Source organism: Globicephala melas, chromosome X (assembly GCF_963455315.2).
Source record: "Globicephala melas chromosome X, mGloMel1.2, whole genome shotgun sequence".
Classification (NCBI taxonomy): domain Eukaryota; kingdom Metazoa; phylum Chordata; class Mammalia; order Artiodactyla; family Delphinidae; genus Globicephala; species Globicephala melas.
Window position 1 is genome coordinate 27,953,977 of NC_083335.1, and position 21,471 is coordinate 27,975,447.

General features: G+C 39.8%; 1 protein-coding gene across 1 annotated transcript in view; it reads right to left on the bottom strand.

The window, feature by feature from the left end:
• IL13RA1 (interleukin 13 receptor subunit alpha 1) overlaps positions 1-21,471 on the bottom strand; it is a 65,523-nt gene that overhangs the window by 6,196 nt on the left and 37,856 nt on the right. Inside the window, exons 6-10 of the mRNA XM_030849810.3 lie at positions 20,478-20,629; positions 14,546-14,593; positions 14,127-14,259; positions 10,579-10,675; positions 7,473-7,557 (exon numbers count right to left, since the gene is read on the bottom strand). Coding sequence (XP_030705670.1) covers positions 7,473-7,557; positions 10,579-10,675; positions 14,127-14,259; positions 14,546-14,593; positions 20,478-20,629 — 515 coding nt within the window. The remainder of the gene's footprint in view (positions 1-7,472; positions 7,558-10,578; positions 10,676-14,126; positions 14,260-14,545; positions 14,594-20,477; positions 20,630-21,471) is intronic.

Genomic DNA, 21,471 nt, shown 5'->3' on the forward strand with positions numbered 1-21,471 from the left:
ATAGTTTGTCAAGAGTTCAGAAATTCCTTCAGTTCCACCTGTTTCCTTTTCATCTGTTAAATTCAAATAAAGATAAATATGAGCATTTTATGAAAACATATTATATAATTTGTTAAAAGTGTGGACTGGAGGATCAGGAAGCCTGGGCTCAGATCCCAGCTCTAACTCTTGTTAGTTAGACGTAGATACTAGCACTGCTAGGCAGCAGCAGTGTGACCTCAAACAAGTTACGTATAATCCCTCTGGTGCTTCACTGTCTTCATCTGTAGAGTGGAGATAATCCCTGTTGCAGGATGGGGACAAATTAATGAAGGAAGTGCTTAGAAAAGTGTCTAACACATAGCAAAAGTTCAAGAAGTATGAACTGCTATTATTATTGTTGGTACTATTATTCCATTTACCAGTAAAGGTGCAGTCAGCCCTCCGGAGGAGGTGCATAGGTTATGTGTAAATACTACACCATTTAAGGGACTTGAAAATCCGTGAATTTGGGTATCCGAGGGAGTCCTGAAGCCAATCCCCCACAGATACCAAGGGACGACTGTATTTCCATTCCTCTATGTTGTTCTCATAACCTTAAAGATGATTATAGCTGGATAACAAGATTAATTTTTCTCTTTTGGTTATCTGTATTTCTCATTTCTCTATAATAAACATATTTCTTTTAAAAGAAATATTATTTTAATTTAAAAGATGCACCCTGAATGCTACATTTTCATTGGTGTCTGCTCATTAGACCCAGTGCTTAACTGTGCTGGACAGGAAAAAAGCAATCAGAACACTGCAGCAGAAGTGGCTTCTAAGAAAACATTAATTAATTAATTAATTGATTTTTTTTTTGCAGTACACGGGCCTCTCACTGTTGCGGCCTCTCCCGTTGCGGAGCACAGGCTCCGGACGCGCAGGCTCAGCGGCCATGGCTCACGGGCCCAGCCGCTCCGCGGCATGTGGGATCCTCCCGGACCGGGGCACGAACCCGTGTACCCTGCATCGGCAGGCGGACTCTCAACCACTGCGCCACCAGGGAAGCCCAAACATTAATTTTTTAATTGCCTTTTTTCATTCCTGAAACTCTGATTACTCTCATTTTCACCCATCGTCAGCATCAGGGCCTTTGCCTGAGCACTGCTTCTATGCATATGTCTATGTAAGGTAAAAGGGACAAAAGCAAAGGCTCTGACCTGTTATTCAATTTTGTGAATTATATGTCAGTCTAATTTTAAAATGACTTGTAGAAAAAAAAAATCCACAGAATTACAGTCCATAATTCAATTCTTACCCTGCCGATTTTTTAAACAAGGTAATCGACAATAGAATAATGGCCAAAGATGAAAAACATCCTAGATGAAAACAAACCAGTGTTTGGGTGGTGAACACAACTGGCTTTTAGTTGTTAGTCATCCTAGAAAAATACATGTATGTATATAGAATTTTTTTAAAGAAAGAAACAAACGTCATAGAATAATGGAACATCAAGTTTCAGTTTAAGAGTACCTTCAAGATTTGGTTATTTCACACAGTGAACTGCCAACAGAGGTGAAGTGGGTTTCACGCACCTAAGCACCACGCAGAACACTGGCCTTGTGTGTACAAATCAGCTGATTATGTGCCCCCGTCTTCTTCAGAGCAACAGACACAATAGAAAGTTGTACAATATGAATTGTAGATCCCCACGCCTTAAAAATCACTGCAGCCTAAAAAGAACTTGTTGAATGTGGTGTGGAGGGGACTAATTTGGTACCATTTGAGGTGGCTATCAATTCAAACACTCACTTTGAAAACTGATAATTAAAGGGAAAGAATTAAACATGTTTCCTACCTTTCTAGCAGAAACCGAATTTCAGAACAACTAAGAAGCCTAGTTGAGGACTGAAAGCAGTGCTTTGTAGGAAAATGCTAGCTTATAAGTGTAGATTAAATGATAGATGAGAAAAATCATCATCGTTTCACAACCCCTACTGAGATTATTGATTCAAGCAAAGATACTAATTGGTCAATAAAAAGCATCAGCTGAAGAGTTGACAGGGTGCTAACATTACCACCACACAGATTATCTTCAGGTGGCAAGGGGAGGAAACGTGTAGATGGCAGGAGGGGACATGCTATTATCACCTTAAATACAGTGGTCCATCTCACTAATGGTGGGACAACTGGATATTATCTGTCTCCTGACAATTGGGACAGCTGGAAATATTTAAATATGGACTGAGTATTAGATGATATTAAGGAATTAATCATTTTTAAAGTGCGGCCATGCTATTTTGGCTATGTAGGAAAGCGATCTTAGCTTTTAAGGATACATACTGAAGTTAAAAAAAAAATTCAGCAGTATTTGGAAGTCAACTCCAAGTTAAAAAGCTGCTTTCCAATCAGGAATTCAAAACTGGCACAGCACTGAAAATGTAATTGGTTTCCAAGAAGCAGAGGAAGAATAGATAATATTTTATGGATGAAAAAGAAATGCAGACACAGAAGAGAAGCAATTCCCTCCGCAAAGCCCCCCTACCCCCCAAATATGGCCAGCAGCCCAATTAGTCACACAGAAAAGGCAAACAGCAAAGCAACAGGAAAAAATGCTGCTGGCCAAAATGTTACTACAGTGATGAGCAAAACACTGTCAAAACAGTAGAAACCTTAAGGAAAATGATACAGAAGATTTAATTTACTGGTGGCTAAACCTAAATAAGTTTTTTTTTTTAAACAACCACTACTGATGGTGCAGCGTGGAAGAAGAAATTGTTTAGAAAGGGCATGGATTACTTCTTGGGATTAGAAGTTGGTAAATTTGGGCTACAATGGCTTCTACTTCAGGTTCTGCAATTCTCTCTCTATGTGATAGTCCTTGAGAAATTTCTCCATGGTCCCCAATGCCCCCATCTTTAAAGTGAGGAGCTGGACTAGAATTTTGAAAATTTATAGTTAAAGACAACTAAACATGTAAACATACACCTCATTAGATGACCTCTAGGGCAATGTTCACTCCATAATTATTCATTCCCTAATTCGATGATTCTAGAAGTAAAAAGGACAGTCTTTCTGCTGTATATGCAGTTCAATTTTCGAGAACTGCTGCCATGTAGAGAAAGTAGATTATTCATTTGGTTAAAAAGCAAACATGGAAATTTGTTCTATCACCCTTTCCCCTGTCTGGCATTTTTATTATACTTTTAGTTTTAAACACTGATTTTATTTAATGGTCTGCAACCACCGCAAACAAAAACATCTTATGCTTTTAGTGGTCCATCTTGTCAGTGTATCCACCTCACTAAATTATAGAATTATCTGACTCATCAGGACAACTTATTATCCTCTAGACAGCAAGTTGAAAAAAAGCAATTCTCCCATCTCTGAGAAAGATAATTGATCTGATTTTGCTGTCAATGTTACCATCATTCACTCTATCACCCAGGCTTGAAACCCTGAAATTATTTTTTACTCTCGCCACCTTTCATCACCCACACAGAGTCACCAAGTCGTAATGAGTTTCCTTTAATAATGTCTCTTGCATCAATCTCCTCTGCTACCACCTAAATTCAAATCCCTATTATCTCACAGACCTGGATGACCACAATATTCTCTTTTCCCTTAATGACTTGTATAGCGTTTCTTTTTATTATAAAAGTAATACATGCTCCTTACAGGCAATTTGGAAATTTCAGAAAGGTAGAGAGAGAATAATATCAATTATCCACAATCTTCCTGCCCAGAGATGATTATTTGGACGCATGTCCTTCCACTCATTGTTCTATGTATATATTGATAGGTTTTTTATAAACATTAGGATTGTAATACACTACACATTTATGATATGTTTCTTACACTTACACCGTGAGTATTTTGCTAGGACATTAAATGCTTTGAAAACCTAACTTTTCAAAAAACTTATTCTTGATTGTTGATGTTTCCTTAGTTTCTAATTTTTCGTTTTAGAAACAAATGCTGCATTGACCATCCTTGTACCATTGTTGGATTATTTCCCTAAAATAGATTCCTAAAGAAATAATGACAAGATCAAAGATTCTTGTTACATTTTACCAAGCTGCCCTCCAGAAAGAACACATACCATTTTACAGGCCCACCAGCGTTGCACGAAAAGTGCCAGTTCCCCACCCACTTGTTAACACTGGATATTATCACTTTTTAGAAATGTATTAAGCTGGAAATTTATATCTCATCAATGCTTTGGCTGTATGTCCTGTATATATCAGTGAGTCCAAACATGTTTTCACAGATATTGGACATTTGTGTCATGGCACTTTGTCTTCATTCTGCTAAAAGGGGTAGCAAACTCAAATGCTTTTCAGGGGTCTGGCACGTTAGGTCAACGTGTGAAACCACAGTGGGAATTAGGAATTCTCAGGAATTCCTAATCTCAGGAATAGGGCCTGAGATGCACTGGTAGAGTGCATGCCCTGCTTAAGATCCCAAATTGAAAAATTTTAAATACACCACGCTGGCCAAACAAAACATCTGTGGGGCAAATTCAGGACTAGGTTCCCAGGTTGCTACCGTGCTAGCGCCTCCCCTCCCTAATCCATTCCCTCCAGGTCGTTGTCAGGATGACAGGTGTGGAGAGAAGGGAACCCTCCTGCACTGTTGGTGGGAATGTAAATTGGTGCAGCCACTGTGGAGAACAGTATGGAGGTTCCCTAAAAACACTAAAAATAGAGCTACCATATGATCCTGCAATCCCACTCCTGGGCATATATCTGGAGAAAAACAGGGTCTGAAAGGGTACCCCAATGTTCATTGCAGCACTGTATACAATAGCCAAGACATGGAAGCAACCTAAATGTCCACCAACAGAGGAATGGATAAAGAAGATGTGGCACATATATACAACGGAATATTACTCAGCCATTAAAAAGAAGGAAAGAATGCCATTTGCAGCAACGTGGATGGACCTAGAGATCGTCATACTGAGTGAAGTAAGTCAGACAAAGACAAATATCGTATGATATCGCTTATATGCGGAACCTAAAAAAATTGATACAAATGAACTTATTTACAAAACAGAAACAGACTCACAGACTTAGAGAAGAAACTTATGGTTACCAGGGGGAAGGGGGGGGAGGGATAGTTAGGGAGTTTGGGATTGACATGTACTCACTGCTATATTTAAAATGGATAACCAACAAGGACCTACTGTAGAGCACAGGGAACTCTGCTCAGTATTATGTAACAACATACATGGGAAAAGAATTTGAAAAAGAATAGATACATGTATATGTATAACTGAATCACTTTGTTGTACAACTGAAACTAACAAAACATTGTTAATCAACTATACGCCAGTATAAAATAAAAAGTTATAAAAACAAAGAGTGATATTCCTAATACCTTCTCATATAAGGCCAGCCATAACATGACTCCAAATCTGTTTCTCGGAACTCTCCTATCCCAACCCGGTACTTCTATCATACAGAACTCTAAGGAGGTAGTGAGGTTCTTGAGGACAAACATTCTATCTTACAAAAGGCAATGCAGCAGAGTGGAAAGAAAGGGAAAAGTCTAGAATCAGACAGTCCTGGGTCAAATCTCACCTTATTATCTACTAGCTGTGTGGCTGCAGTAGTTATTTAACCTCACTGAGGCTCCATTTCCTCGTGTGTGAAATGGTACTAACAGCACCTACCCCACAGGGTGGTTATGAAGATGGAGCATTTAATACACTGTGTACACACGGTAGACTTCCAATCACTGGTTAGAGCTGTTAGAATACTTGCACAATTCTCAACCTCCAGCATCTGTCTCAGTAGCTGGCAAAATGAAGACACACGGGTGATCCTAAGGAAAGTATCTGTAACAGTGATTTTCAAAGTGCGCTCCATGAACGATCATGCCAGGATAGGAATCATCTTTGCGCTCCTTTGAGATATGCAGATTCCTGGGACCCATCCCAGAGCCGGTGAATCCGAACTTCTGAAGGTAGGGCCCAGGATTCTATACTCCTACAAGCACTGCAGCTGACTGTGACTCAAAGCTGAAGAAACACCGTCACCTCAGTTGCAGTATACCAGCCCTTCATCAGGTGCCTGACTTCTAGACCTCCCTGGCTAGTGGTGCCCTATCTGGCACAGTTACCCACTGCCCATGCCCATGACTTGGTGAAAAAGTGATCCAGATGGCTCTTCCTCTGACAGCATAGGAGCCTCCCTGCCTTCCTTCCCTAGCCACTGTGTATCACCCGTCATTACAAGAATCGTTTGGGCGTTAAAGATAAATGGAAAGTATTATCAATAGTAATACTAAGCACTAACACTTACAAAGCACCTATAATGTGCCAGACACACTAAGTGGTTTCTACGTATTAAATTAATTTAATCCACATAACAACACTATGAGGCAGGTGCTATCATTACCTCCACTTTTTACAAGTGGGAAAACTGAGGCACAGGAAGGTTAAGGAAGTTACCTAAGGTCAAATAGACGGTAGATGACACAGCAGAGATTTGAAGCCAGACACTCTGACTCCAGAGCGCAGGCTATTATCTACTATGCTGTACTATTTCCCTGAATTAACGGCCCTATGCCTGAAATTACTAATTTAAGATACATACAATAATATTGATATTTATTTCATTTAGTGCCTTTATTATTTTATTTGGGTGAATGTATTTATCAGAGAAGCCTCAAACTCTTTTGTTCCCATAGGGTCTTAGCTTTTCCAGCCACAAATTCTAGCGTAAGAGTCTGCAGCCAGCTAACTCTAACAGTTCGGGTGGGTTTGCTCTAGTTCCATGTCTTCGGAGGCCAGCTTTCCAGGCAATAGCATGAAAACAATCTATTTCAATTGTTTACCTTATCTTTCTATTTCCCTAAATCAAGTTTGAAAAATTACTCCAGTCAGAAGACCTGACTATTGGCTTAGTTTCATAAAGGAGGCTCCTCCCCCTGCAGGTTTAGATCAAATATGTTCCCTACCCCAGAGAGAGAATGAAGCCCCGTGAAACAAGACAGACGAAGTATTCTGGGAACTTCTTAAATGCTATGCTTGGCCTGAGATACAACGTTTTAAATCAGCTCTTCTTTAATCTTTTAGATAAAATGTAGTTTAAAATAACCAATTTTGAAATGAAATTCTGACACATGCTACAACATGGATGAACCTTGAAAATGTTATGCTAAGTGAAAGAAGCCAGACACAAAAGGACAAATATTATAGGATTCCATTTATATGAGGTACCCAGGTTAGGCAAATTCAGAGAGACAGAAAGCAGAATAGAGGTTACCAGGGGTTGAGGGGAATGGAGAGTTATTGCTTAATGGGTACAGTTTCTGTTTGGGATGATGGAAAAAGTTCTGGAAATAGTGAAGATGGTTGTACAACACTGTAAATGTACTTAATGCCATTGAACTGTATACTTAAAACTGGTTAAAATGGTAAATTTTATGTTTTACCAAATTTTTTTTAAATCCCATAGCCTCCCCCCCAAAAAATCAATCTCAGACTTCACAGAGTCAGTGCTTACCAGGGTATCATCATTCTGGTCTCCAAACATTTCTTTAAAAATCTTGCCAGGATCAGGAATTGGAGGGAATATAATAATCTTGAGCCTTTAAGAAAACAGAGACATTTTGGATCAAACCGTCCATTCCATAGAAATGTCCCACTTAAATACAGCCATATTAAAAGAAGGCTTGGACAAAAGACATGGTACACAAGTCATCTTTAGTGATAACGTACTTGTGAAAAAATTTCTAAAACAAGCTGAGAAATCGATCTCCTCAAAGTATCAAGTGTGGATAAAGCAGAGGGCCCATCAGTAGCAGACTACTTATACCCTTTCAATGAAAAAAATTTTTCCAGCTTTATTGAGATATACTTGACAAACAAAAATTGTATAAATTTGAGGTGTACAAAGTGACATTTTAATATATGTGTACATTGTGAAATGATTATCACAATCAAGCTAATTAACACATCCATCACCTCACACAGTTATAATTGTGTGTGTGGCACTGTGTGTGTTATCCTCTATCATTTAAATAAAAATGGTGCTTTACTTATCACAGATCAGATGGGAGCTTGCTGTTTATAATTTTGAAAAAAATAATCTTCTGAGAACAGGGGGCATTCTCTTTAATTTTTCTTCCTTGTCTCCTCTCTGTTTTTTTTTAAATTAAAAAAAAATTTTAATTGAAGTATAGTTGATTTACATTGTTGTGTTAATTACTTCTGTACAGCAAAGTGACTCAGTTATACATATATATACATTCTTTTCCATTATGGTTTATCACAGGATATTGAATATTGTTCCCTGTGCTACACAGTAAGACCTTGTTGTTTATCCATTCTATACATAATAGTTTGCATCTTGGGCTTCCCTGGTGGCACAGTGGTTGAGAGTCCGCCTGCCGATGCAGGGGACACGGGTTCGTGCCCCGGTCCGGGAAGATCCCACATGCCGCGGAAGCGGCTGGGCCCGTGAGCCATGGCTGCTGAGCCTGTGTGTCTGGAGCCTGTGCTCCGCAACGGGAGAGGTCACAACAGTGAGAGGCCCACGTACCACAAAAAAAAAAAAAAAAAAAAAAAAAAAGTTTGCATCTTATAATCCTAAACTCCCACTCCATCCCTCCCCCACCTCCCTCCCCCTTGGCAACCACCCCAGTCTATTCTCTATGTCCATGATTCTGTTTCTGTTTCATAGATATGTTCATTTGGGTCACGTTTTAGATTCCACTTATAAGTGATATCATATGGTATTTGTCTTTCTCTCTCTGACTTACTTCACTTAGTATGATAATCTCTAGTTGCTGCAAATGGCATTATTTCATTCTTTTTTATGGTTGAGTAGTATTCCATTGTATATATGTACCACATCTTCTTTATCCATTCATCTGTCAATGGACATTTAGGTTGTTTCCATGTCTTGGCTATTGTGAATAGTGCTGCTATGAACGTAGGGGTGCACGTATATTTTAGAATTAAAGTTTTGTCTGGACTCTCTATTTTTGCATCTGATAGTAGTACCCTTTGGTGGACCTACCTCATCTCCTAGGTCTCTAAATGTTGATGTGTCCCAGCATTCTCTTTTGTCCTCTTTATCTCCCTCACTTTATTAGTGCTCTCTTCCAGTCTTAGGGCTTTAAATCCATTTACATGCCAAGGACTCCCAAAATTCTATCTCCAGCCCAAACCTCTCCCTTAAACTCCAGATTCATGTATACAAGTACCTATTTAGCATCTCTACTTAGATATCTAATAGGTATCTCAAATTTCTCATGTTCAAAACTGAAGTCCTCACCTTTTCCCTAAAGCCAGCTCTCCTCCCAATCTTCTCCATCTTAGTAAATGGCTCTAGCATTCACTTAGTTGCTGAAGCCAAAAATCTAAGAGTTATCCTTGAATCCTCAATTTCCCTCACACCTTCGAAGACAAGCAGCCATCAGCAAGCACTATTAATTCCGTCTTCAAAATATATTCCACATCAGACTACCTCTTACTACCTCCTAACTAGTCTACCGGCCTCCACTCTTGTCCAAGTCAAGTCTTCACTCAGCAATACAATGATCTTTTACGACAGTAAATCCAATCACATCCCTCCCCTGATTAAAACTCTCTCATGTTTCCCCATCATGCTTAGGATAACATTTCAATTCCTTGCCATAGCCTACATGATCTGGCCCTGCCAGCCTCTCCAGCCTCATTTCCTGTTGTTCTCCCCCTTGCATGCTCTCCTCTAACAAGACACACGGAGTTCATTCCAGCCTCAGGACCTTTGCACTTGCTGTTCCTTTGGCCTAGAATACTCTTTCTTTGAATAGCTGACTGGTTTGCTCCTTTAATTCTGTCCTCAAATGTCACTTTCTCAGAGAGGACTTCCCTGGCATCCTATGTAAGATGAGCCTCATATCACTTCCTAGCCTTTCTCCCCAGCCCAACTCCACAACTTTACTACTCACTAAGTGAAACCATAGATAGGGACTTTGTTCTGTTCGTTGCCACAACCCCAGCAATAACAACAGTGCCTGGCACATAAACAGGCACTCAACAAACATATGTTTAAAGAATACTGAAATAACGATAAAATGTTGATTCTAGAACCAGCTTAATAACCTTATTCCAACTTTAGGTATTTACTGAAAGAGCAAATAATAGCACCAGACTAGTCCCTATGATGAAATTGAGAAAGTGAAACATTCTCAAGGAATGAGTGCTGTAACTTAGAGACAACTTGAAGTTCTCTTTCCTATAGCATTAAGTAGCAACCTGTTTTGCATTCACACTAGACAAGTCATTTAATTGGTAATGGTCTCCATTTCTAAAACTTATGATCTACCAACCAACTGTTGACAAATTAGGCATTTGAAAGAGTAGAGTGAACATAGGTCTTATCAACAATTCTAAAAATATACAAAGAGAGCACTGCCTGAGCAGAGCCCTGGGATCCAACACTTTTCTCACCAGAAAATGGGTACAATAATATTTCTTTGCCATGCTATACTACCAAAAAGCCAGGTATAGCCAAAATGCTTCCAACACACTGGGGAAACATCAAACACACCCACAAAGAAGAATAACCATAGCAACCAGGGTAGCAGAAACTGTCAAGCCTGCCTGGGCAGCTGCCTTACCTTTTCAGGTACAGTAGAAGGACTATGATTGCAGCTGCAACGATGATCGGAATGATGAGTAACGTGGTTATGTAAAATGTTGGATTGGCCTTCTGACCTGGAAAATGAAAAGCAAAGAGAAAGACATGAGAAATAAAACCCTTTTAGAAATAAACCAAGCAACAGTTGTATTAGACTAATGAGATTACAGATACTTCTGCCCTCTACACCAACATATTTCCCAAAACTCTTCAATTCTCTTATCTTTTGTTATCTTAATAGTGAAAAAAAAAGTCCTGCTCTGGTGCCTAAAATTCCATGGATGAAAAAGCACCTTAAGGATTATCTGAAACCAGGATATCTTAACTGGTTTCAGACACTATTAACAAAGATGTTATATTTGTTAAATATGTCATCTCATTAACAGTGACTATCTTTTCTTATTGGTTACTTAGCACTATTAGAACACCTAAAATAATCCTAACAACAACTACCACTGCTATTCTTAATTGAGCAACTACTGTATGTCTGATATCATACTAGGTAATTTTGCATGCTTATATCTATGCTAAAGAGATAGATAATATTACTTCCCACTTATACAGATGAGAAGTGTAAGGCTCAGAGAGGTTCAGTGGCTTGTCCAGAGGGTTTAGTAAGTGATGGAGTCAAGCCTCAAACCCAGCACTGTCCAATTCCAAAGACTTTCATTAACTGCCTTGCTACACCTAACACTTAGAATGGCATGTCTAGTTATTGGGTTGGCCAAAAAGTTTGTTCAGGTTTTTCCATAGCATCTTACAGAAAACCCAGACAAACTTTTTGCCCAACCCAATATATGCTCATCTTTTCCACCAGGGCATGAAAATCTGGAAAGCATCTCAGGGCCTAATGTTGTGTTAGGCAGCCTCTAAGATGACTCTAAATGATCCCTGCCTCCTGATATTCACACCCCTGTATAATTTTCTCCCCTTAAGGGTGGGCTGGACTACATGTGTGAATAGCAACAGTGATGGGATGTCACTTCTGAGATAAGGTTATAAAGGGCTGCAGTTCTCATACTGGGTGTTTCCTCATATGCTCTCTCTTGTTTGGACTACGCACTGGGGGACGCCAACTGCCATGTCATGAGGTAGCCCTGTGCAGAGAGTCAAATGGTAAGGAACTGAGAGAGGCCTCTGTATTAGTTTCCTAGAACTGCTGTAACAAATCACCACACGCTGGTTGGCTTAAAACAGGAGAAATATATTCTCTCTCAGCTCTGGAGGCTAGAAGTCCCAAATCGAGGTATCAGCAGGGACACGCTCCCTCTGAAGGCTCTGGAGTAGACCCTCTCCTTGCATCTTCCTGGCTTCTGGTGGCTCCCAGGAATCCCTGGTGTTCCTTGGATTTGTAGCTGCATCACTCCGATCCCTGCCTTCATCTTCACATGGCCCTCTTCTCTGTGTTTCTGTGTATCCTCTCTCCTTCTGATAAGGATGCTAGTCATTGGATTTAGGGCCCGCTCTAAGCTGGTATGACCTCATCTTAACTTGCTTACATCTGCAAAAACTCTATTTCCAAATAAGGTCACATTCACAGGTACCAGGAGTTGGAACTTGAACAAATCTTTTTGGGGCACATGATGCAACCTGCTACAGCCTCCATCCAGCATCCAGAGTGGAAATGAGGCTTTCCAATGACCATATGAGTGATTGTGCAAGTGGATTCTCCAGCCCCAGTCAAGCCTTCAGATGAGACTGAAGTCCCAGTCAACAGCTTGACTGGAACCTTATGAGAGAACTTAAGCCAGACGTACCTAGCTAAGCTATGCCCAGATTTTTGAGCCATGGAAACTGTGAGATAGTAAATATGTGTTTTTTATTTTTTAATTATTTTTTAAAATTTTTTGGCTGCACTGCACAGCATGTGGGATCTTAGTTCCCCAACCAGGGATCGAACCCACGCTCCCTGCATTGGAAGCATGGAGTCTTAACCACTGGACCGCCAGGGAAGTCCCATATATGTGTTTTTTGTTTGTTTGTTTGTTTTGATTAATTTTTATTGGAGTATGGTTGCTTTACAATGTTGTGTTTTCTTGTTTTTTGTTTGTTTGTTTAAATTAACTTGTATTGGAGTATAGTTGCTTTACAATGTTGTGTCCAAATATGTGTTTCGTAAGCCACTAATTTTGGAGCTAATTTGTTATGCAATAATAGATAACTAATACAACCTTGCCTGGCACATAGCTTGTTCAGTTTTTCAATTAATAGGGAATTGACTACTTCAATAACCTGTCTCTCTGACTGTTAGATGGCTGTTAGAAAGTTCTTAAGTTGGTCCTGTTTTGGCCCATGGAGCCACAAAAAAGATAGCCTACTCCCTCTTCTACCTGACAATACCTCAAATATTAGAATTCAGCAATTATGACTCCCTAAGCTTGCTTCGTTAACTGTTCTTCCCCAAATTTTGAGATTCTTCAACATCCTGATTACCCTTCCAAGGAAAGATTCCAGTCTGCCAATGCACCTCTTACAATGTGGTGCCCAGGATGGGATGCTGTATACTTTTGATGTGGCCAGGACACTGTGCCCCACCCTGCAGCACCCCTTGTTCTGGATGCTGCACTATCACTGCTGCCTATGACTGCAGTATGCCTTTGGGGGATATTTAAGGGACCGATGTTGAGTCACTTTGAGCTTACAGTCAAATAAAACCCTATCCCTCACCCCACAGCACACACATCCATAAGGGACATGTCTTTCCAATCCTGTACTTGACCCTGGCAGATAGCTTGCTCAGCCTCTCAATTAATAAATGAAACTGATTTTCTTCAAACCTAGATATATGTTTATCTCTATAAAATGCCATCAAGGTCATTGTCCTACTCTTGATTCTGTTACCAGCACATAGGATAGTACTCTAGCATTGCACAATCTGCAGATTTAATCATGCCTGCCTTCTATATTTTTGTTCAGGTTGTTAACAAAGATACAGACAGGATAGAAGAGAGGATAACACCATTTGGACTGCAAATTTTCAAAGAGCTGCATATTGTAAATTAACCCTGAGTGATCCGACAATAATTAAACAGAAAATACATTTCAATTGTAAGTATTCTCTGGCTGACGTCAAGAATAAAGAACAGGGACTTCCCTGGTGGCGCAGTGGTTAAGAATCCGCCTGCCAATGCAGGGGACATGGGTTCGAGCCGTGGTCCGGGAAGATCCCACATGCCGCGGAGCAACTAAGCCTGTGCGCCACAACTACTGAGCCTGCGCTCTAGAGCCTGCGAGCCACAGCTACTGAGCCTGCGTGCCACAACTACTGAAGCCTGCACGCCTAGAGCCTGTGCTCTGCAACGAAAGAAGCCACCGCAATGAGAAGCCCGTGCGCCACAACGAAGAGTAGCCCCCGCTCGCCACAACTAGAGAAACCCCGCATGCAGCAATGAAGACCCAATGCAGCCAAACATAAATAAAATTTTTAAAAAAGAATGAAGAACAGCCCTTTCCCACAATCAAGTTTCTGCTTCAACTTAGTTTCCATGTATCAATGGTTTAACTTTTAATAAAATCCCATTCTCTTACCTATACTCATTGCTTGACTCCAATTACTCCAGAGTTTGTCATCCTCATAGCATAACTTATTTGTTTTGACTCTTATTCTGACTGTGTTCAAAGTATCAGGAAGAACACCAGGGACGATGAAACAAATTGTACCCTTAGATATAAAATAAAAGCACACAAGGAATATTACCAGCTTATTCTCTTTCTCTGCTTCTGAATCCTAAATATAATTATCTGCCAACTTTTGTATATGATTAAGACTTTGTATTGCAATACAAATTATCTGACTTTAACTCCTGAAAAAGAAAATTGGCAATAATCCACAGAACAAAGTAGTTTGTTTTTCTCAAAGCAGTTCAAATTTAGGATATGCTCACCCTGTCCCACCCCCAATTACTCTATGAGTTTAAGCCCAAATAGCTAAAATTGAACTTACTGACCTCTAGGTTTCCTTCAAATTCTGAATTCTGACATTTGGCCTCTTCAACCTTGAAAATATAAAAAATGAATACATTCAAAAAGTTTTAAAGACCACACTTTATATCATTTAACCGTTTTAACAAGTTTTCTTTTATGCCATTATCAGAGGACCAGGTGCAGTGAAAAGAGGTAGGTTTTTAAAAATAAGTGGTCAATTACATATCCATATGTGAAAAAAAAGAATCTTGACCCCTACCTCACACTATTTACAAAGTCAATTCCATATGGATTGCAGATCTAAATGTGAAAGTTAAAATAAATTAATAAATAAATACATAAATACAGCAAGCTTTTAGATGAGAACATACAACATCCTCATGACCTTAAAGTAGGAAGATATCTTAAATAGGACCAAAAAAATATTAACCATAAAGGAAAAATTTTTATAAAATCATCTATATTAGGGCTTCCCTGGTGGCACAGTGGTTGAGAGTCCGCCTGCCGATGCAGGGGACACGGGTTCGTGCCCCAGTCCGGGAAGATCCCACATGCCGCGGAGCGGCTGGGCCCGTGAGCCATGGCCGCTGAGCCTGCGCGTCCGCAGCCTGTGCTCCGCAACGGGAGAGGCCACAACAGTGAGAGCCCCGGGTACCGCAAAAAAAAAAAAAAATCATCTATATTAAAATTAAAAGCTTCTGTTTACCAAAAGATATCCTATTAAGGAAATTCAAAGGTAATGCATAGAGTGAGAAAAGATATTTGCAGTTTATGACAAAGGATTTGCATATATATATATAAAATATATATTTATATATAATACACACACATACATATACCTCATAAATTAATAAGAAAAAGACAGACAACCCAATAGAAAAGTGGCAAAAGACTTGAACAGACATTTCACAAGAGGATATTCAAATTGCCAATAAACATAGGAAAAAGTGCTCAACTTCATTAGTTATCAGGAAAATGCATATTAAATCCACAAGATAACGATACACACACCTACTGGACAATACCAAGTGTTGGTGACGATGTAAAGCATCTAGCACTCTCAATTTCTGCTTTTAGTAGTGTAAATCGGCACAACCATTTGGGAAAACTTATTATCTACTAGAGACAATCATATGTAACCCTATGTCCCATATATGCGCAACAGAAATGTACACATATGTGCACCAAGAAATAAGTGTGCAAATGTTCATAAAAACTCTATTCATAAAATTCCAAACTGGAAACTATTCAAATGTCTATCAGCGGGAGAATGGATAAATCAAATGTGGTATATTGACATGATGGAATGAATGCAATGAGATGCATCTTCAACCACAGGCAACAATATCCGTGAATATCATAAACATAACATTGAACAAGAGAAGACAGACACACAAAAAAGTTCTGTATAATTCATTTATATAAAGTTTAAAAAGAGGCAACAAAATTAATCTATGGGATTAGAAGTCAGGATAATAATCATTCTTTGGGAAAGTAGTGACCAAAAGGAGTCATGATTGAGCTTCTAGGGTACTGATTATGTAAGTTAAAAATCATTTGTGAAAAATCACTGAGCTGTACATAATGACTTCTGCAATTTTTCTATAGTATACTATATATAATAAAAAGTTAAAAAAAGAAAACTATTATGCTCCGTTGTTGAGAGTATAATATACCAAAAATGACTGGGTTAGAGAAAAGAAAGTAAAATGCAATTTTCTCCTCTACACAACTTAAGTCATGTGCTGTCTGAAGTAAAGAGAACAACCAGTTCTTAAAATGTAAATATTTCCAAATCAACACATGAAAATCTGTTGCTTAGTTAAATAGTCTACTTCTGGCCAACAGGTCCATGAAAAGATGTTCAACATCACTAATCATTATCGAAATGCAAATCAAAACCATAATGCGATATTATCTCATACTTGTTAAGTGGCTATCATCAAAAAGATAAGTGATAACAAGTGCTGGAGAGGGTGTAGATAAAAGGAAACCCTCGTGCACTGTTGGTGGGAATGTAAACTGGTGCAGTGACTATGGAAAACAGTATGGAGGTTCCTCAAAAAATTAAAAATAGAACTACCATACGATCTAGCAGCCCCAAGGAAATCCTGCCATTTGTGACAACATGGATGGAACTTGAGGGCATTATGCTAAGTGAAATAAGTCAGAGAGAGAAAGACAAATACTGTATGATCTCACTTGTATGTAGAATCCAAAAAAGTCAAATTCACTGAAGCAGAGAATAGAATGGTAATTGCCAGAGGCTGGGGAGTGAGGAAAATGGGAAGATGTTGGTCAAGGGTGCAAATTTTCAGTTATATATTCTGGGGACCTAATGTACAGCATGATGATTACAGTTAATAATACTGTATTGTACAGAAACTAACACAACATTGTAAATCTACTATCTCATCACACACACAAAGAAGGTAAGTTTGTGAGGTGATGAATGTGTTAACTTGTTTGTGATAATCATCTCACAATGTATATTAAATCATGTTGTACACCTTAAAATAATCACATTGTACAACCTAAATATATACAATTTTTACTTGTAAATCATACCTCAATAAACATGGAAAAAATAGTCAACTTCTATCAAAGAAATGTTTAAACATGGGACAAAGACCAGAACACACGCTATGATCTTTGGCATTCAATGTCATTCACTAAATGGTTCCTACCAGCATTTGTGAAGAGTGAAAGGCCAACTGAATGATGAAGAGCCATCCTATCAATATTTCATATAGGGGCAGAGCAAAGGCCACTCGGGGGCTACTGTACACCAGTGCTGGCCATTCGGAATCAGAGGCCTGCTGGGGAATCACAAGTGCCAACTACCACTTGAGGGACCAGGTTGCAGGCTGATGTCCCCCCTCCCCTGGACCATCTTCCAGATATATATATATATTCCAAAGTCAGCAAATCATTGTGTAAATTGATAGTTCTGGGCTCTTGTTCAAATGTAAATCTCCTTGTGTAGTTTACCAACTGCTCAGATATTTCTGTGAGAAAAGGAAAACAAGGATACAGATCACCAAGTAGATAGCTGGCGGGGATGGAGGTAGTCAAAGCCAAGTCACTTCTTGCTTTATGATTCTGTCATGAGCTACCTCTGACCCAGCACCATGTGGTGGCACCCATTCATATTCCAGCCTACTTCCCCCTCTTAACTAGAACACCAGGCAAAAGAATTACTCAAAAAAGTCTTGCAGAAAGAAACAAAAAGGGTCTAACCAGCAGAGCTCAAAATCGGCAAGCACACAAAAAGCTGATGACATTCTAGGGGAAGAAACAGCTGGTGAACATCTGCTAAGAGAGAGAACATTAAACTCAAGTGTATAAACAGAGTTAACTCCAAATCAACTATAGTTCTGGTTTTGATGGATAAAGTTCCACAGTATAGTGTGCTCTCTTCAGTTCAGAAGTTTGCAAAAAAAAAAAAAAAAAAGTAACTCAATTTAACAAGAATTTATCAAGTGGTGACTATGCACATGGTCTTATACCAAGTGTTCTTGGTCAAAGCTTAATACATGGAGACCAACCTCTGAAGTCATACTTATAAGCTATGTGGCCTGTAGCAAGTTACTTAACCTCTCTGAGCCTTAGCTGCTCAGTAAAATGTAGGTTAAAAGAGAACCTATTCCATCGATTGTTATGAGCTACTGTATAAGAAGTACATAGAAGAGTATATTTGTAACACATCATAAACAATAAGTGATGCCTGCTACTATTAACAGGAAGTATTGAGGTGGTCCTGGGGGTCAGACTTTTACAGAAATCTTGACTCTATCACTTATTAGAAATGTGACCTTACAAGTAACTTCTGGGACCGAGTTTTCCCATCTGTAAAATGGGGACAAAACAACAGGACCTTGGGACTTCCCTGGTGGTGCAGTGGTTAAGAATCCGCCTGCCAATGCAGGGGACACGGGCTCGAGCCCTGGTCTGGGAAGATCCCACATGCCGCAGAGCAACTAAGCCCGTGTGCCACAACTGCTGAGCCTGCGCTCTAGAACCCGCGAGCCACAACTACTGAGCCCGCGTGCCACAACTACTGAAACCCGTGCTCCTAGAGCCTGTGCTCTGCAACAAGAGAAGCCACCACAATGAGAAGCCCATGCACCGCAACAAAGAGTAGCTCCCGCTCACCACAACTAGGGAAAGCCTGTGCACAGCAACGAAGACCCAACGCAGCCAAAAATAAATAAGTAAATAAATAAGTAAATAAATAAATTTATTTAAAAAAAAAACAGGACCTAGATCCTTGGAGTTATTGTGAGGACCAAATGAGACAATTCAAATAAAGTGCTTATTAAAATAGCTAATACATAGTAATTGCTTAATATATGTTAGCTGGTATTAGTAGCAGGAATGGCACAAAGTAAACACCACCTAACTCCTCCCTACAGGAGCTTATATTTTTGGTAGAGATCATGGGTAACTAGCAGGACATAATTCAGTACCAAGTGAGTAATGCAAGCAGCACGTGTCTCAGGATTTCAGACAGAAGAGAACAGTAAAGGCTGGAATAGTCAAGCATATTCGGCTTTCGGATAACTCACTTGGTTGTAAATTCAAGCCTCACCCCCTACCCACTTGGAAGCCCTTTGCCTTTTCCTTTGTGGCATTATTTGGGGATTCAGGTTTCTGGTACGAATAATGATTATTCTATTTCAGCAAACACCTTCATTTGCAAATATCCAGAAGAGGTCTGCTCAGCTGTGGACCTGGTCACTTCCTCTTGGAGTTACAGCCTGTTAATACCAGCTTATTTTAGTAAATAAAATAATTTAGTTTTTGAAACTCCCATGATGAGCTAAAGCAAGTGGACCAAGGAATCTGCCCACATGTGAGATTCAGGACTCCTTTAAAAGCCAATATAATATACTTGGTTTCTAACCTCTAAAACTCAAATGCACACAGGGCCCAGGCAGGTGGCACACAAATGAGTGGGGCAGTCCACGTGGTCCTAAGGCGCCACCTTATGGCAACTACACTGTCAGGTACCACAGTTTTAAATCTGGGTAAAAAATTCAAATTTAATATACAAGCAAACAAAACCCCACTTTGTTTGTGGTCCAAACAAAAATGTTTGAGGCCCGAGTTCATGTCCTCTGCTGTAAAGCGTAACAATGAGACTGAGGCCCGGAGGTTATGCCACATCCAGTTATGCCCAGTGCCCCACAGTGACCTCTAATTAGCATGTTTTGTATTAGATTACAAATAGCGTAAATGTACATAATCCAAAAAATACTGACTACTCAGTACTGACTACTTTAGTTGCCACAAACTCCAAGAAAACTGAATGGCTGTACTGGAGCCTCCAGGTATCCACATAATCTGACCCCAGCCTCAGGCTCAGACATCTCTTCCTACTATATTTTGGTCACACCAGTCTCCTTTTTCTCACACATGCCAAGTTCATTCCTGCCTCAGAGCCTTTGTACATGCTGTCCCCTCCGCCCCCAGATCGTCAAATGGCTAGCTCCTGTGCATCTCAAGTGTCATCGCTTCGGATGACTACCCTACCTAATATTCCCTCAGGACTTCCCATCACCCCCATTTAATTTTCTGCATAACATTCATTCTCTAAAATTAGCTTGCTCGTTTACACACTTGTTTTCTAGTAGGTAAGCTTCGTGGGAAAAAAATTCTTTTCGTCAGGTGTCATGTGCACATAAAACAGTGCCTGGCACATGGTAGGCACGTAATAAAAATTTTTTGAACAAATGAATTAATGAATGGCTGGACTCTTGCAGCCGATGCTACCATAAACTGCCAAACCTTTCACCATACTCTATTTCAGAGAAGTTTCATCATCATCATCATCACCATCATCATCAGATGAGAAATCTAAGAGCTACATTTCACTGATATTTCAATTTATTACACTGTAAGAAATTCAAGTGAAAGAAAAATATTTAAATAACAACTATCAAAAAAACTTACGTAGAAAATATCATGTGTCTCAGCTTGGCTGTTATTGACTTCTACTTCATAAGATAAGCATCTGCTATAAAAATTCTGTGGATTCTTCCATTGCACGTATAAGTCACCATTTTGGAAGGAGAGATTTTTAATATGTGGAGGATCAGGCTTCACTGATAGAAATAGAAGAATACAAATTAGCTTCCAGAGTTTATTTTGATGAGATACACATATGGGTAGAGACAATGAAGGTCACAGAGTAAATCAAAATAGGGCTGATGCTTTTAATGGCCTTACATGATCAGACATACAGTTCTAGAATTTCTGATTAGCCACGATTAATATAGGGCGCCTAGTAAATGTATCTAAGGAACATCTTTGGGGTGTCTGCCAGATGACATGAACTCTGATCTGCATCTGCTTAGGACATGGCTGGGGTATAATCAGGACATCTAGCTGCCACAAGGAGGGTAAAGAAAAGAAGTGCGTAGGTCCAGATATGCCTCTACATGATGGGTACCAAGGAGCATCAGGTACAAGCGGTTTCCCCAGGCGACACTCACTTATGCCAATCAAAGACCACAATTAAAACATTAGCATTGGGCTTCCCCGGTGGCGCAGTGGTTGAGAGTCCACCTGCCGATGCAGGGGATGCGGGTTCGTGCCCCGGTCCGGGAAGATCCCACCCGCGGAGCGGCTGGGCCCGTGAGCCATGGCCGCTGAGCCTGCGCATCCGGAGCCTGTGCTCCGCAACGGGAGAGGCCACAACAGTGAGAGGCCCGCATACCGCAAAAAACAAAACAAAACAAAACAAAAAAAACATTAGCATAGTTTTCCGTGGGACAACTAGGCCCGCGTGCTGCAACTACAGGGCCCACGCACTCTGGAGTCCGAGTGTCACAACAAATGAGCCCGCATGCTGCAACTAAGACCCAACGCAGCCAATAAATAAATGAATATTAAACATTAAAAAACAGCCTAATTTTGTCACATGCTACAACATGGATGAAACTTG